Here is an 18,598-nt window from a genome sequence, read left to right as displayed (position 1 = left end):
TTATTCATAGTCTGTAGTATCTGAACTTGCAAGGGAAGATCCCAGTAGGGGTGTGTGTGTGTGTGTGTGTGTGTGTGTGTGTATGCTCTTTTAAAAAGCCTTCTGTTCTAGATTAAGTATTCCTTAAGCTATTATTATTATTATTATTATTATTATTATTATTATTCAGAAACCTCTCTCCACAGTGGGCCCTTGGTATCCGCTGGGGTTTGGTCCCAGAACCCCCCTCCCCATGGATACCAAAACCTGTGGATATTCAGGTCCTATTAATTACAGTAGTGTAGTGAAACTGTGTCCCTTATATAAAATAGCAAAATCAAGGTTTGCTTTTTGGAATTTATATATCTTTTGAATATTTTCAAGCTGTGAATGGTTGGATCCACAGATAAAGAATCCATGGATACACAAGGTATTTGACTCTTTCTGATAACAGGTGTGTTGCTTGGTACTTAACATGGGCATTCCACATTGGTTAGACTTTGCTGCCAGTTTTACCAATTTAGCACGTGGATTCAGTAGCTTTGTCCTTGCATGCCAAAATAAATACTGTATAAATGTATTATATCAGAGAGCAACAGCTGAGCACATATATAATATTTAAAAGGCTGGTCTACAGGACAAATAGCACCACTTAGTGGATCAGTAGCATTCCTGCTCCTTTTGTCATAAAGCATGGGATGCATTGATGCTCTCCAGAGTCTTCCCACACAAGCGTTGGTGGTATAGTGGTTAGCATAGCTGCCTTCCAAGCAGTTGACCCGGGTTCGATTCCCGGCCAACGCAAAGAGTCTTCTTTTTCCAACAAATAAAGCAAAGCAACAGGAATAGCTGTACCTGCCCATCCTTTTCTGCATTTCTCCCTCCCCTAACAATGACAAAATGTGATTTTTAAAAAATACACCTGGAAACAAGATTGGTGCAACTCAGTTCTCCATCAATTAAATTTCCCTGCAGCCCAGCTTTCATATCTTTAAAGCTTAGATGCTTTCAGCTTTAAATGCTTCAAAATCAGTAGTTTTGTTTCCCCTTAGACAACTGTGGAAAATGTAGCAATGATGCACATGAAGGACCACATGCAGTTTTAGGACTAGGCAGTGCAAGGCAGACTGGAAGAGGGGGAACGCAGACTTTTAAATCCCTCAGATTTACAAACATTAAACAATACAAAAAGGCGGAAGGGGGAAAAGGAGAAAGTGGGTTTATCTCAAACTCAAGGGTAAAATAAAAACCAGTTTGTCTTAAAGGTGCTGCCACATTTTCTTTTTTTCTTTTTCTTTCCTCCCTCCTTTTTATGTTGCAAGAGACCAGCATGTCTACTTCTCTGAAAACTGCCACAGTTAAGCAATATGTGAGCTTCTGTCAAAAAAGGATTTCTTTAAATTGCTTATGCCACAATACTCTCTGGTTTGCTTTCTACTTCAGAAGCAAAAATAATAAAAATATAACAGAAGTCCAAATAAATCAGAGAACTGCAGACAATGTCACATTGCTACCTGAGCCTTCCCAGATTTATGGGTGGCTTTCTGTCAGTTGAAAAAAAGAGATTCCAGTCTGCTTTTCTCTCCAGCAGCAAAAAATATATTAGAACATGGCATGCATCCTGTGCTCTTTCCCCCATCTACTGGAGCCTTTTCCGACCTCCCATCTTGCAGCCCTTTCCTCGTTAGTATAGTGGTAAGTATCCCCGCCTGTCACGCGGGAGACCGGGGTTCGATTCCCTGACGGGGAGGTCTGTGTTTTTGTTATAATTCTATAAGAATCTATGGCCACATTTCCCAAATCTTCCACACTTCAGCAGGAACCACAGTACAGGGCCCCAGCTTGAGTATTAGACTGGATTTAGGAAATCCAGGTTCAAGATGCCGGCCTGCCGCCCTACAGCAATATCTCCCTGCAACAACTACGACCAGAAATAGCAAAATGCAGGCCTATGACTAACATCTTCATATTTTTCTCCCATTTGTTTTAACACCTTGCCTGAAATTTGCTAATCTAAAGTGTGCCACAAGATTCTGTACAGCATCATCCCCAAATTCTACAAAACAGCGATACTGTTATTAGGCCAACCAAATGCACACTAAACATGTTGCAAGCTTTCGAAGCTCCACTGGCTTCTTCATCAGGCAAAGGTGTTAAAAATGATACCGGGGGTGGGGGGTGGGGGGTTGATGATATTAGTCTTAGCCCTGCATTTGGTCATAGAATCAAGATGTTGTAGTTTTAGTCCTCAGTTCAGAAGGTATAGAAGGTTAAAGAGCATGTATTGCAACATGTATAATGTGCATTTTGGTTGGCTCCACAAAAGTATCAACTGTTTTGTGGATTTTGGATGATGCTGTACTTTGCTATATGGCCAACCCCTGGATATGTTTACAATATGATGTGTTGCTTTTTCCAATCTGCTCCTCTATCAACTGCATTTTGCAATTCCTCTGCACAACAGTGCAATGCGGCAACTAAAAAGGCCAATGCAATTTTAGGCTGCATCAACAGAAGTATAGTGTCCAGATCTAGGGAAGTAATAGTGCCACTCTATCCTACTTTGGTCAGGCCCCACCTGAAATATTGTGTCCAATTCGGGCACCACAATTCAAAAAGGACACTGAGAAACTGGAGCGTGTCCAAAGGAGAGTAACTAAAATGGTGAAGGGTCTGGAAACCATGCCCTATGAGGAACGACTTAGGGAGCTGGGGATGTTTAGCCTGGAGAAGAGAAGGTTAAGAGGTGGTATGATAGCCCTGTTTAAATACATATTGAGGAGGGAGCTAGCTTGTTTTCTGCTGTTCCAGAGACTAGGACCTGGAACAATGGATGCAAGCTACAGGAAAAGAGATTCCACCTCAACATTAGGAAGAACCTCCTGACAGTAAAGGCTGTCCAACAGTGGAACACACTCCCTTGGAGTGTAATGGAGTCTCCCTCCTTGGAGGTCTTTAAACAGAGGCTGGATGGCCATCTGTCAGGGATGCTTTGATTTAGATTTCCTGCATGGCAGGGGGTTGGACTGGATGGCCCTAGTGGTCTCTTCCAACTCTATGATTCTATGATTCTATGCTGTGTCCTGCTTTGCTTTGTCTTCCTCCATGTTTCAGCTTACTTCTCCCAATGGCTCTGCTTCGGTCTTGCAAATTCATACTTATGACCTCCCTAATAGAGTCCAGCCATCTGGTGTTGCAGTCATCCTATCTTTCTGTTGCTGTCCATCTTTCCAAGCATTATTGTCTTTTTGAATGACTAATTTCTTCTCATGATGTGGCCAAAGTACGACAGCCTCAACTTGATCATCTTGGCTTCTAGGGGATTTCAGACCTGATCTGTTCTAGGACCCATTTGTTTGTATTTTTTTGGCCATCCATGATATCTTCAGCACTCTTCTCCAGCACTACATCTCAAATGAGTTTATTTTGTTTCTGTCTGTTTTCTTTACTGTCCAGCTCTCGCATTTGTACATGCTGATGAGGGATCCAGTGGCCCAGACTAGTCTAAGTTTTGCGCTCAGTTGTATATCTTTACTCTTTAGGAAAATCTTGTGGACAATTTGACAGAGGTTGGAGGGAGCTTCTGGGAGCATCTGGGATCCAGTTCCCATCAGTTCAGAAAATACACAGCCGATATAGGATCCCTGGACTGATGTCCCTCCAGACTGTTTGAAACCCTCCAACAAAGGTAGTCAGTGCCCAGGAGTAGAGCTATGGGTGGGGGAAAATAAGATATTGCATACTTTCCAACATTTTACAGATGAAAACTGGGACATGCCTTACTGGGCAACATCAGAGTGTGGTCAAGATGGCAAAATCTGAAAAAAACAAACAGGCTTTTACCTGAATCTGCTGGGAAGGATAAGATTCTAGCATCTCCTCTTTTCTTCTTTGCTGAGTTAACTAAGAGGAAATTCCTTTTGCACTTTGAATTCAGTTTGCAGCAAGTGAAGTAAGCTGAGGACAGAGGGAGACAGTGGGAAGAGAGAGAAACTGGGACATTTTAAAAGCAGCTGAAAAAATGGGATGGCAGAGGAGTAATTGGGACTGTCCCGGACAAACTGGGACTGTTGTGAAGTTATGCATTGCCCAAATAAGAATTCTGACCCCCCAGCTCTTCCAAGATTCTAGGTTTCCTTCATTTTAGAGGGGAAAAGCTGATCTGATAGAATGTTATCTTTCATACATAATGTTGACCGATGTTCATGTTTTAATCACATCCAGCCTGCAATTTTCCTTTATATTTGTTAAAATTTGAGATTTAAAGGTATGTTTCCCCATTTCTTCCTGTCTCCCCACAGTACTCTGGCAGGGGGGAAAGGGGGACAGTTTTTCTGTAAATAACATAGAATGATTCTGTAAATTATATCTGTATAAGGGAAATGATTGTATTTTAATTCCTTTCTTAGATATCAAAGCCCTACTACTGAAAATTGTAATTACTGGAGAATGCTGGGCACCACTCTCTTTTCCCAGTGAGTTACAGCTTCACCTTTTCATGTTCTTTGCTGATATTGCAATGGGAGAAGACTATCCTCTTGTCATTTTTTAAAGGGAGAACATGAAGAAGAAGAGGTGAGAGAAGCCACAGTTTTGCTGTTTCAGAAAAGAAAACATGTACTGCGTTGGCCGGGAATCGAACCCGGGTCAACTGCTTGGAAGGCAGCTATGCTAACCACTATACCACCAACGCGCACATGGAGCATCTTTGAAGAGCATCACTGCATTCCTTTCCATTCCTTATTACAAAACAGGTAGCATTGCTAGAATGCTACTGACCACTAGGTGGCACTATTCCTTTTGAATGTAGCATCTCAAAGGTGCTGCAAGATCCCTTTGCATACTGATTTTCCAGACTAATACAGTTATGTCTTTGAATTCTATTCCTTCCTGAAGTTGGCACTAAACATTACCAACACACTCAGCTGTTACTACAGTTGAGTCTCCCTTATCTGAAATGCTTGGGACCAGAAGTGTTTTAGATTTATTTTTTTTTAATTGGATCTTGGAATACTTGTATTTGCATATATGTATATAATGAGATATCTCGGAGATGGGACCCAAGTCTAAACACAAAATTTATTTTTCATATTCACCTTATACACATAAGTGTGATGTAACAGCTTTAGTGTTAGACTGCGATTTAGGAAATCGAGGCTCAAATTGCCACTTGGCCACAAAATTCAGAGTGATTCAAAAGTCTGATGAAACTTTTGTCATTACCTGGCCTCTTGCACTGTATTTTGTAGTAGCTTCAAATTTTGTCTCCTTGGTTTTTCACTAAGTTGAGTCTCCTTTGTCAGAAATGTTTGGGACTAGAAGTGTTTTGGATTTTGGAATATTTGAATATACGTAATGAGATATCTTGGAGATGGGACTCAAGTCTAAACACTAAATTCATTTATGTTTCATATACACTATATATATATTTATAAACAATGTTTTAAATAATTTTCTGCATGAAATAATGTTTGTGTACAATGCACCATCAGAAAGCATAGGTGCCACTATCTCAGCCACCCATGAAAAAAGTTTTGGCTTTGGAGTATTTTGGATTTCGAAATTACAGATACTGTGAGACTCAGCCTGTAGTATTAATTTGCAGTTAACTTGGCTGCATGATTGTAATCATTAAGTCCATGCCATAAAGTGAGGCAAGTGATAGAAACAGCAATTGCGCAATGCACAACCAACTTGTTAAGCCTGATATTCCTGAGTGTGAGCAACACACAATTTATTGCAAAAAAAATAAAATAGGGAGAGGTTTCTGAATAATTATGAGAATTAAAAAATATATTTTGCTTAGAAAAGAAGGGGGTTTAAAATTTTATTGGATTAAACATAATATGTTGGGGGGGGGGTAAATGGAATAATCTAAGTCACCGTAAGATCAAAAACAACCATGCAATTTAATTAAACATATCTGTATAAAAGATGGAGCCCTGGTGGCGCAGTGGTTAAATGTCTGTACTGCAGCCATTCACTCAAAACCACAAGGTTGCGAGTTCAAGACCAGCAAAAGGGCCCAAGCTCGACTCAGGCTTGCATCCTTCTGAGGTTGCTAAAATGAGTACCTAGACTCTTCGGGGCAAATTAGCTTACTTGCTAATTAGCTTACTTGCTGTTCACCGCTATGATCCTTGGAATAGCGGTATATAAATAAAACAAATTATTATTATTATTATTATTATTATTATTATCAAGTTTCATATTAAAAAAACATAATTGCATAAACCTATATGAGTAGTTGAAGGTACAATTTTTTTTTAATTTTAACTTTAAAATTACAAATAAAGTGACTAAAATTAGGTATCTCAATATTCAGACAAAATTGGAAATAGAATCCAACAGCCACCCATGAGGACAATTTTAGATTTTGGAGTATTTTAGAATTCTGGACAAATTACTCAACCTGTATTTTAAATGGCACCCACTGTGCTTTAAACTCTCTTAAGACTAAGTTATTGGCGGGAAGTACTTTGGCGGGAAGTACTTCATGCTCAAATATGTTCTGGTTCTGCCATTTTGCTTTTGGCTCCAGCTCTCCCTGCCACTGGAATGTCACACACACACAACACTCTGAGTTTGAACCCGACTTTAGGCTGAGAGAGGTTCCCCATCTTTGACTTAGGTCACAAAACTGTAAAAGAGATGTAAAAGAGAGAATTAGATGTGTACCGAGTCTGCGTGGCATAGTGCTTTGAGTGTTGGACCACAACCTTGGAGACCAGGGTTTGATTCCCAGCTCAGCCATGAAATCCACTGGGTAGTATTGGGCGAGTCACACTCTCTAAGCCTTGGGAAGGCAAAGGCAAATCTCCTCTGAACAAATCTTGCCAAGAAAACTCTATTAGGGTAACCGTAAATCAGAGATGACTTGAAGGCACAAAACAGCAACAAATCTAGCCTTTCATCATTCACCATTTCAATAAATGGGTCTATAAGGGGAGGAATAGGAAGGGGGCAAGGAACAGGCCTTCCATTAGGCCAGAGGAGTAGCCCTTTGGATGTTGTTGGACCACAGTATACCTCATCACGGGATTTCCAGTTGAACAACATCCAGAGGGCCAAGTGATTCCCACCCTTGCCTTATTTGAGACTTGTCACTGCCATTGAAACTGTCTCCAACTTATGGCACCCCTAATCATGAGGTTTTCTGGGGCCTTGGGTGTATGACTCGTCCAGGGTCACCCAGTGAGTTTGCATGGCCAAGTGTGGCATCCATCCTGGTCTCCAGAGTTGTAGTCCAACCCTCAAACAACTACACTACTGGAGGTTAAAAAAAAAAGTAGGACCTCTTTCTGCCCTGCCTGGCCAGTCTGGAGCTAAAGTCAGGGCAGGCGAACATTAATCAAACATTTCAGGTGTGTGGCATAGAAAAGTATTGGGAACCACTGACCCAGAATATGTGAAGGACTTTATAAAAAAAGGGGGGACAGAGTTTAAGTCTAGAGTGCTGAAGGGCAGGAAAAAGAGATTGGTGTTGCATTTGGATCATTGCCTGGCATCTCTGGGCAGCTGTCTTATGGGCTGACAACTTGGCAGGGCCTTTCGCTGCTCCAGATCCTTCTGTTAAAATATAAACCTGACTCAATCTCTGTTAGTCTTCTCATTCCTGTCTAGCTGAGTGTCGCTGCTACCTTGCTCTTCTGTAGCACCTCTCACCTGATGAACCCTCACTATCAGCCCTTATATTTACAGCTTTGACTTTTGCAGATTTGATTATTTGCAAATTTCATTAATATGTTTTCTGTAAAAATCTCTATAGTCCCCTGGAGCAACTCTGCATGAAACTGACCAAAGAGTTGTGCTGGAGGATTCTCTAGGCATGATTCTATGATCAACTTATGGTAAATGTTGACCGCAGAGTTGCACTGGCAGACCTAGAGATTCCCAGAGAGGTGTTCTCTCAGGTTAAAAAAAAGTGTTTTGTTATTTGTGGTTTTTCCACGTCCACAAGGGTTGTTTGCCCCTAACCCCAGCGAATGTGGAAGAAATGCTGTATTCAAAAATTAAAATAACAGCTAGATTTGCACACCACACACCTCAGTTGCTTGTAGCACTATGACCCACTTCCTGTTGGAAAAATGGTTCAAAATCCCACAAAAAGCGGTGAAATTGTTCCCCATACGTGTATGAAGTGTCTGGTGGCACAGGGATTCGGGACATTCTACAAAAGCATTAGGGCCTACGTGCTATACTTTCCCCAACCCTATTCCAAGAATTTTGTAATTCAACCAAAAAATATTTCACACTTTCAGCACTGATCAGTCATGTGCCTTCTTTCCCATGTGGCTTCTCAGATGTGTAAAAAGAGACGCTTTGCAACAGAAGGTTTTTCCGCACTCCACACATTCATATGGTTTTTCACAAATATGCACTCTTTCATATATATCTATGTGGATGCCACCATTGAAGCCTTTGGTGCAAGATGAGCATTCCTATGGTTTCTCCAGCTAAAGCTTTTCCCACAGTCAACACATTCGTATGGATTCTTTCCTGTATGGATTCCCTCATGTTTTATGAGGGAACCTTTTTGGCTGAAGGTTTTGCCACACACTGAGCATTCATATGGTTTCTCTCCAGTATGCGTCCCCCCATGCCGAATAAGGTCCAACCTTTGAATAAACCTATTCTCGCAGCAGGAGCATTTATACGGTTTTTCTCCTGTGTGGGCTCTTATATGCCTTGAAAGGCAAGATGGAAAGAAAGTGACATGAATGTACACACTTGACACTTGAGATGTGACTTGAAGTAAAAGACTTGAATACATCACTGCCTAAGGCCATTACATCATTAACCCTTAATTTATTTGGAGGAGAGACTATACCTCTCAACTGTGTTGCTCAGATAATGAGAGAGCTACCAGAGACTGAGATCATATACAGTGGTACCCCGGGATACGAAAGCCACCGCCTTACGAACATTTCCGGGGCTACGAACAAATCCCCATCGGAAAAACTGTTTCCCCGGGTTACGTTTTTTTTTCCAGCTTAGTAGAAAAAATTTTTTGGTGCTTTTCGCGCGGCGCTTTTTCTTTGTTTCGCACGACAACGCGGGCTTCCTCAGCGCGCGCGCCCTAGGGCTTTTCGGGGGTTACGAAAAAAAATCGGGTTACGAACGCCGCGGCGGAACGAATTAATTTCGTAACCTGAGGCACCACTGTAATTCAAATCAGCAAACACCACTTGTTGTTGTTTTTTTAAAGAAGAACACACCGGTCACTTAAAAAATAGAGATGCATTTTTATGGCTCAGTTTCTTTGCAGTATGACAGTTTCTTCCCACCAAAACATATGAGAGGGGAAAAGATACACAAACACCAATTTATCTGCCAAAGTTACTGGAGTTATTTTAATTTGATTGAATCTCCCCCGGGCCCATTCTTGCCCCACTGCCCCTTCATTCCTTGGACACACATCACTGACTGGAATGACTGCTTTTTACAGGTAAGCCCCACTGATTTCTGGACACCAAATACTAGACTGCTTGCACAGACCCCAGCAATGTCACCAGCTTAAAATGTGGTTTTCAGATTTGTTTCCATTATACTTGTCAAGGCATCAAAATACTGGATGCAAATGCATTAGGCCATAAGTTTCAAATTCAAAGTACAGTATTTTGAAAAAGTGCAAGAAGCCAGGTCCTGAAAACTTGGGGGGGGGGGCATCTGTAGTGTAGAAATAATGCATTTTGACACTGCTTTAAGTGCTGTAGTTCTGTCCTATGGAATCCTGAGATTTGTAGTTTTACATCGTCTTTAGCCCTCATTGCCAAACGGTGCTGGTGCCTCACCAAACTACAAATCCCAGGATTCTATAGCATGGAGCCAGAGCAGTTAAGGTGGTGTTAATCTGTTTTATTTCTACAGTGTAGATACACTCTAAGTAAACTAAGTCAGCAGTGGATGACTTCCAAACCAGGAGGTGAGGGAAACAGTGAATCGGAGCTGGGTTATGGTCTGAACTTTAAAGGAACTCTCCATGGTTCGGAAACTATTTGGGAAATACAATACTAAAAGATTACTCTTTTATAGACCAGACTCCACTCACATGGAAGCCGCAATCCAGTACTGCCTTTAGCATATGAGGATCATCACAAGGGAATAAATATAGTTGAAAGTAAAAACCCTTCTATTATCATATCTACAGATCTCACAGGCACCAAAACATTCACTCACTCTCACTCAACCTCCTGCAAGTAATCCCTCATGCAACAACATAAACTGGCTACTTTGCAAGCCTCCATGTATCATCCCCAGAAACAACAATCCCAAGACATTTGGGGTGGATAAGGATTGTGACCAATGGTCCAAAACACACTGCAGAAATAATCCAGTTTGAGATTGCTTTAACTGCCCTGGCTGAGTGTTTGGGGATCCTGGGAATTGTAATGTATTGTGGCACCAGAGTTCTCTGACTACACAAAACTACAATTACCACAATTCTCTAGCACTGAGCCAGGGCAATTAAAGCCATGTCAGACTGGATTATTTCTGCAGTGTATTTTGGACCAATGAGGGGAGGAAAAAGTATGCCTATATAGTGGAAATCATCCAGGGTTGTTAAGAAAATATGTTGTATCAAGAACATGACTAGATTAGGCTTTAAACATAATTTTAAATGCATCTTTGCCTGTGGGCAAAGGAAATAGATGAAAGGGGAGGGGGATTTTGTGACCCAGGTGAGCCTTGTGGCATCCTCTTGGCCCCTGGATCCATTTAAAAAAGCAGCATTCCTACACCCAGTTCTTCAGCCACAAATTGACTTCATAGGGGCCATTTTGGCCCCCAAACACTGCTTGTTCAACAGAAAAAAGTAACTTCTGAAGATGTAACTTCTAGTCACCACAGATACACTGGTGTGACATGCCATGAGGCCTGTAAAGCCAAAATGGCCCTCTGTCCCTCAGAGTCTACTAGACGACAGACAGTAATTCCTGCAGTTCTCCATCCAATTTTATCCTGCTGCACCATATTCTCTGGAGTCATTCTCATGACTATAAGAGAATTACGGGTATGAGTTTACTAAATCAGTGGCTATGTATTTCTTTTTCAGCATCACCCAAACCTGAAATTATTTTTGAAATCACAATTCTTTTTTCTTTAGACTCTCTTCCAAACAGTTACTGACAGGCAGCAAGCAGTGACTTTCCGACTGTAGTTAAAATTTCTATAGTCAACAGATTTGGCACAGTGACTCCTTTATATACGAAGGCAGGAATTTTCATACTCAGACGGCACAAGTCAATGTTTTCACCCTTGTGTGGATTCTCTCATGTTTAATAAGGTTCGACCGCCAACTGAAACACTTCCCACAATAGGAGCATTTATACGGTTTCTCTCCTGTGTGGATTTGTTGATGCTGGAGGAGATCTGAACCCCGGCCAAAACATTTCCCACACTCTGAGCATTTGTATGGCTTTCCTCTTTTAAGGATTCTCTGGTGTCTGAGAAGATCAGAGCGGTGCCCAAAGCTTTTCCCACAGTCTGAACATTTGTATGGTTTCTCCCCAGTGTGGGTACGTTCATGCGCCAAAAGACCTGAGCTCTGGCTGAAGCTCTTCCCGCATTCGGCACAAGTGTACGGTTTCTCCCCTGTGTGAGTTCTCAAATGTCTCACAAGAGCAGTGCGCTCACAGAAACTTTTCCCACACTCGGTACATCGGTAGGGTTTCTCTCCTGTGTGGGTCCTCTCATGGGCCAAAAGGCCTGAGCTTTGGCTGAAACTTTTCCCGCACTCTGTGCACCTGTATGGCTTTTCTCCCGTGTGGGTTCTCTCGTGAGCTGAAAGCCCTGACCTCCGATGAAAGTTCTTCCCGCAATCGGGACAAGTGAATGGCTTTTCACCAGTATGGGACCTCTCATGCGCCACAAGGGCTGAACTCTGGCTGAAACACTTCCCACACTCCCCACATTTATATGGCTTCTCCCCTGTGTGGATCCTCTCATGTGTGGTGAGATGTGACTTCCGGCTGAAGCTCTTGCCGCACTCTGCACAGTCATAGGGTTTCTCCCCCGTGTGGGTCCTCTCATGAGCAATGAGATGCGACTTCCGGCTGAAGTTTTTGCCACACTCAGGACACCCGTACGGTTTCTCTCCAGTGTGGAGTCTCCGGTGTCTATATAAGCTTGAACTTTGCTTGAAAGTTTTCCCACAGTCCATGCACATCTTCAGCCCCCCATGGTTATAGATTCTCGCTCGGATCCTGGGTTCTTTCAGATCCCAGTGGCCTTTGTCATAAGTTCGGAGGGGAATATCCACTATTTTCTCTGAGTAGCTCCCGTCTTCCATTATATGTGGGCTCTGAAGACTTCCAGATGTTTCTCCAACGTCATGGAATTGAGAAATACTCCATGAAGTGTCACCTCTGAACGATACCTCATCTGGTTCAGAATCTTCTAGATGGAGGTTGTCCTCTTCTTCCTCCTCCTCCTCCTCTTCCTCCTCCTCACTCACCTGACCATCACCTGCCAAGATTAACAGAAAACACTGAGATGATGTAAACATTTATTTATATCCTGCTTTTTCCCCCAAATTGGGATACAAAGCAGTTTACAAATTAAAAAATACAGTTACAAACATACATAAATGGGCATTAAAATAGAATTAATCTAGTATAGTATTAAAATGATGAATCTAGCATTTGACTTGTGGGAGAAATGAATTCTCAAATCAGAGAATTAAATTAAAAGATTACTTCCTCCCCCCACAAAAAATAAAATAAAATCCAGAGAAGCAAGTTTCAGCTAAATATCAGGCAAAGCATTCCTGTAATAAAATTTGTTAAACAATAGAACAGTTTGCCTTCACAAGTAGTAGGGTTTGAAGGTGTTAGGCCAAACACACACATTTATCAGCTATTTTTCTCCTCAAAAATATTTTCAGGATTTGGGAGTGACAAAAGGGGTCGGTCACACTTACGTTTTTTGCATGGAGAGATTCACACCTGTGAATCGATTCAAAATCGATTCACCATTTTATGGCTTTTGATTGGTCCGTAATTATCATAGGATGAATTTTGCACTGTGCTGTTTCAAAAATTAAGTACTTGGAAAAATCAAATCCTCACCAAGTGAGACTGTATCTTCCTCTCCCTCCTGGTTAAAGCGCTGTTCTCGTTCTGTGTCAGACAGAGGTTGCTCCATGTCAGAAAGATTTTCGGTCACCACCTGTGATTAAACGTTGGACAAGACAAATCAGGAACAAGTGGGGAGGTTCAGAATAGCCTGGAACATAATTATTTGTTATATTATATATAACAAATTGTATATAAGACACAAATTTATACCCTTGGTGACAAGGACTATATGTTCGGGTCGTGTCCAGTTAGAAATGTAAAATGGCTTCAGAGAAGCAGAGGCCTTGTGTGCACTCTGGAAATACAGTGGTGCCTCGGGTTACGAAATTAATTCGTTCCGCGGCCGCTTTCGTAACCCGAAAAGCCTTCGTAAGCCGAATTGCCATAGGCGCTAATGGGGAAAAGCCGCGATTCCGTGTAAAATAGCGCCGAAAAGCACCAAAAGTTTTTTCGTAACCTGAAAAAACATTCGTAACCCGGAACAATAATTCCCTATGGGATTTTTTCGTATCCCGAAAATTTCGTAACCTGGGTATTTCGTATCCCGAGGTACCACTGTAAAGCAGTTTGGCATTGCTTTAACTGCCGTGGCTCACCTTATGGTTGCCATAAGTCGGAAATGACTTGAAGGCATACAACAACAGAGATGCAGTCTATTTTTAATTGTGAGTTTTAAATGATGAATTTTAGATGTGGATTGTTGTAATATGTGCACAACTTATTTGACCTTTTAAATTGATGTGTGTTTTAATCAATGTGTTTTATCTGATGTTGTTTGTTTGTTAATTGTTGTTGTTCCCCCGCCTCAATCCATGGGGAGAGGCGGGTAAGAAATAATAATAATAATAATAATAATAATAATAATAATAATAATAATAATAATAATAATAAAAATAATGGTTTTCACATCCCATGAGAGGCCTGGCCTGTTGGACTCAGAAAAACGTTTATGATCTTGAGGATATGTAGCTACACAAGATCAGTGTGGTGTAGTGGTATGAGCATTAGACTATTCTCTGGAGATCAAGGTTCGATTCACCACTCAGCCATGGAAAACCCATTGGATGAGTCACACACTCTCTGCTCCACAAAACCCCATGATAGTGTCACACTGTTGTTGTTGTGTGCCTTCAACTCATTTCCAGCTTATGACAGCCCTAAGCAAACCCATGATTGATAGCAGTGCATGCAAAAAGGATCTGAAAGTCTTAGTCGACCACAGGCTGAACATGAGCCAGCAATGTGATGCAGCAGCTAGGAAAACCAATGCAATTTTTTGTGTGCCTTCAAGTCATTTTAGACTTATGGTGACCCTAAGGTGAATCTATCACAGAGTTTTCTTGGCATGTTTCTTCAGAAGGGCTTTGCCATAGCAATCCTCTGAGGCTGAGAGGGTGTGACTTGCCCACGATCACCTAGTGGGTTTCAAAACCTGTTCTCCAAAGTCATAGTCTAATGCTCAAACCACTATACCATCGGTCACCTTAGGAGTGCCATAATCTGGAAATGACTTGAAGGCACACAACAGCAAGAACTTATAACTCAAAGACCTAGGCTGTGATAGGACATTATCACACGGGGAAAATCGGGGGTTTAAACAGCGAAAATCATGTGAAAATTTTCACACACATTGCCATTAAAGAGTCATTATCCCAGGAATAAACAGGCAATAAACAACAACAAATTGCTCACAGGATTTCCCCATGAATGATTTCTTGCTGTTTACTGCCTGTTTATTCACGAGATAATGGCACTTTCATTATGATATTATGTGAAAGTGTTAATTGCAATTGCATGATTTTTCACACAATTTTCGTTGTTTAACTCCCGATTTTTCCCATGTGATAAAGTCGTTAGTCTGGGAAATCAGTACACAAAATGATCTTGTAGCACCCTTGAGATTGATTGATTGATTGAAATTTTATTTATATACCGCCGTTCCTATGATCACGGCGGTTTACAACAGATAAATTGGTAATATGAGCTTTCATAGACTTGAGCCTACTTCCTCAGATGCATGGTATCTATGAGCCACCTTGGGCCCCTTTCTGGGAGAAATGAATAAATAATGGTACACAAGGCAGAGGGCAATCCTTTGGGTACCAGTCCCAGTCAATTTGCAACTTCAAAGATGCCACCCAGCCCTTTGAATTGAGTGCTGATCAGCTCCAGCCTATTTCACCTGCTTTCCCCATTGCTCTGTCTGCTGTTGTCTCAGCAGGAAATCTTCCGCCAGTGCCACAACCTGGGCACAAATCTCTGGACTATGCTCCTTGACCCAGTTCTCCATTTCTCCGGAAAAGATTCACCGATGTTGTCTTCGGCAGAAAAGGTTCTGAAGCAGAAAAAGGAGTGAAAGGGAAACAAACGAACGGTGATTATTTTTACTTTTTTTCTACCATTCTTCCTCAACAAAGTTTTTGTGCAATACAATTCATAAAATAGTGATGCCTTTATTGGGCCAACCAAAATGCACAAAATACAGATTGAAAGCTTCCGAAGCTCCACTGGCTTCGTCATCAGTTCAATTAATCTTTATTACCATCACAGACCAGCACAGGCTTCTTCATCAAGCAGGAAGGCATCATTGTTTTGTGGATTTTGGATGTTATCGTACTTTGTCAAATGGCCAATATGGCTAGCACTGGATATGAGTTTTAGTAGGGAATATATTGCTGTCTTCCTCTGCCTGGCCCTTTCCATTTTCATAGCAATCTTGCAAGTTAAATTAGGCCTGCAACCACACTGCAGAAATAATCCAGTTTGACACTGCTTTAACTGCCACGGCTCTAGGCTATGAAATTCTGGGGATTGTAGTTTGTTGTGGCCCCAAGTCGGATGCAGCCTAGGTTGAGGAACAACAGAAGATCCTTGATGGATCACATGTAAAATCTTATCTTGTCTTGTTTCCCAAAATGGCTACTCCCGAAATTCCGAAGTTAAAAAGCGGCCCGATTTTGCAGCTTTCTGCAGGGGTTAATGTCAGGTTAATGTCGAAATCACCTGACATGTCTGAAAACTCATGTGGGATATTCCCAGGATTTAAAGCCCATTTATCCACAGGATTTGGGCGCTTTGCCTCCCATGTGATAAACTCCATAGTCAGGGGTAGCTGTGTTGGTCGTATTATACCAAAATATAACAATACCACAAATGCACAAAACAGTGATGCCTTTATTTGGCCAACCAAAATGCACACATCTGGGATCTCAGAAGAAGTATCTTTTTGTATTGCTAACGGAATTAAAATTTTATCCTGGATTTGGGAATGCTTTATTTCCAGCGCCACATAGCCAAGCGGAGGAGGGACATGCTTGCATAGATATCCTTCCAAAGAACAACACACCAACAACACCTTGAGAAAATGCAAACCAGGAACATTGTGATTTTATAATTTCTTTCCTCCTGTATGATTCTTAGCACCTTTGCCTGACGAAGAAGCCGGCGGAGATTTGAAAGCTTGCAACGTGTATTTTGTGCATTTCGGTCGGTCCAATAAAGGTACAGTCAGTTCTCCTTACCCATGGATTCCTTCTTCACAGATCCAACCATCCACGATTTAAAAATATTTTTAAAGATCTATATAAATTCCAAACCGCAAAGCCTGGTTTTGTCATTTTATATAAGGGACACCATTTCTGTGCCATTTTATTGAATGGGACTTGAGCATCCATGGATTTTAGTATCCACATGGGGTCCTGGAACCAACCCCCAGTGGATGACAAGGGTCCACTGTACCTCTGTTTTGTGGATTTTGGATGTTATTGTACTTCACAAATAAGAAGGGTGCTGATGCAAAAATTAAATTAAAATAAAATAATCCTGACTATCCTGATATTTGGATTGCATTCTCCTGCAAAGTAAAGATCCACATTTTATTTTGCACTTAGGGAAGCATTCAGCAACCAAGCGATCCTTTGTGGATCTCAGTTGCACTGAGTGGGTTTGGATCTCAATATAGTAAATAAATAAAGCAAATAATAAATAAATAGATGAAGCAGATCAATAAATTTCTCCCCATCCTTTGCTTGCAACCACCACCCCCTCTCCTCCAGAAAATTCACCTTTTTCTGCAGCAGCTGCAGCCTCTGCAATGCAGTCTCCTTTTTGCAGGCGTCTCTTTCCCATTTATATTAAGGCTATAATTTTTTATTTTTTTATTTTATTTTTGGGAATGATATAAAAGCAGCCTGATTAGATTCTTAATATAAAAACAGCCAGATTCCCCTATCAGGTCCAGGAAAGAGGCTTTGACAATCCCCAGCTTCCTTCTCCAATTTCAGGCCTCTCTGTGCAAACTCAGCTCTGTTGGTTTAACCCTTGGGATCTCTTCTCTCTTCTCTGCCCAAAGAGGGGATTAAAGTGCTTCAGAGCTACAGTATGTAAAAAGATGGTGGAGGGGAAACTTCTTTGAGTTGCCCTTCAGCTGCATCCACATGGCAGAATTAATGCAGTTTGACATTGCTTTTACTGCCATGGCTCCATGCTATGGAATCCTGGGATTTGTAGTTTGGTGAGAGGTTTCGCCTTCGCTATCAGAGCGCTCTGGTGCAAACTACAAATTCCTGAATTCCATAGGATGGTGCCATAATAGTTAAAGCAGTGTCCAGACTGCATTATTTCTGCAGTGCAGATGCAGCTTTCGAAGGCTGCTCTAGTTTTAGTACAGTCAGCCCTCTGTATCCACAGATTTGTTATCCATGGATCCAAGCGGCCTTCTGTATCCACAGATTTGTTATCCATGGATCCAAGCATCCACAGCTTCACAATATTTTAAAATATATATATACATTCCAAAAAGTGAACCTTGATTATATCTGCTGTTATGTTGTTGTTTTTAAATACAGTGGGTCCTTGGTATCTGCTGGGGTATAGTTCAAGTATCCCCATGGATATCAAAATCCATAGATGCTCAAGTCCCATTAAATACAACGGCAGAGTAAAAGGGTGTCCCTTATATAAAAATGCAAAAATCAAGTTTTGCTTTTTGGAATTTATATATTTTTAAAATATTTTCAAGCCGTGGATGCCTGAATCCCTAGATAAAGAAACATGGATATGGAGGGCCGAGTGTACTGAAATGAAATCCTGCTCAGCCCAGCTTTGGAAAAAATATGTACTACTACAGCTTTCCACAATCTTCCACTGGCCTAAGCCATGAAAGTCATTGGGTGACTTTCAGTTTGATGTATCCCACAGGATTGTTGTGAGAAGAGGAAAATGTAGGAGAGGAGCTGGGTATGCCATCTTGAACTCTTCGGAGTGAAGAAGGAGAGGATCATCTTGAAAAAAGTCATCTTGACTGCAATTCCCAAAAGTCCCCTAGCCAGCTATCAGACTATAGCGGTATAGATTTGGGCTGAAGATTAGGAGAAACATCTTAATAAGTAAGAGCAGCTGCAGCAACCACAAAATGGGACAGGTTGTTACATAGACCGCTGTTGGCCCACATGTTGGTTATGATGAACACAGAATTGGTGGCTGCTGTTGCAAAATGGCAGTGCAAAACTTGCTGTTGTTGAAGCAGTATACCTCTATTA

General features: G+C 41.4%; 2 protein-coding genes and 3 non-coding genes across 6 annotated transcripts in view; 3 read left to right on the top strand and 2 right to left on the bottom strand.

Moving 5' to 3' along the window:
* The window catches only part of LOC121921817, a 194,093-nt gene that overhangs the window by 137,750 nt on the left and 37,745 nt on the right, over positions 1–18,598 (top strand). The window lies entirely within an intron of this gene.
* TRNAG-UCC lies at positions 712–783 on the top strand. Its single transcript has one exon. It is a non-coding gene; the product is annotated as a tRNA-Gly (tRNA).
* Positions 1,658–1,729, top strand: TRNAD-GUC. Its single transcript has one exon. It is a non-coding gene; the product is annotated as a tRNA-Asp (tRNA).
* On the bottom strand, positions 4,601–4,672 carry TRNAG-UCC. Its single transcript has one exon. It is a non-coding gene; the product is annotated as a tRNA-Gly (tRNA).
* LOC121921964 (zinc finger protein OZF-like) lies at positions 9,305–17,326 on the bottom strand. 2 transcript variants are annotated; one of them, XM_042450762.1, is made up of 4 exons: positions 17,123–17,326; positions 15,241–15,393; positions 13,050–13,149; positions 9,305–12,447 (listed from the first exon to the last, which is right to left on the bottom strand). In XM_042450762.1, exons 2-4 carry the CDS (start codon positions 15,346–15,348, stop codon positions 11,210–11,212), a joined length of 1,446 nt encoding a protein of 481 aa, XP_042306696.1. In that variant the 5' UTR covers positions 15,349–15,393; positions 17,123–17,326; the 3' UTR covers positions 9,305–11,209. The 2 variants fall into 2 exon arrangements, with proteins under 2 accessions (XP_042306696.1, XP_042306697.1); XM_042450763.1 differs by lacking the exon at positions 17,123–17,326 and adding an exon at positions 16,580–16,685.

The sequence above is a fragment of the Sceloporus undulatus genome, chromosome 2, assembly GCF_019175285.1.
Source record: "Sceloporus undulatus isolate JIND9_A2432 ecotype Alabama chromosome 2, SceUnd_v1.1, whole genome shotgun sequence".
NCBI lineage: Eukaryota > Metazoa > Chordata > Lepidosauria > Squamata > Phrynosomatidae > Sceloporus > Sceloporus undulatus.
Note: the sequence above shows the minus strand (reverse complement) of the source record. Positions and strands in the feature narration are given on the sequence as shown.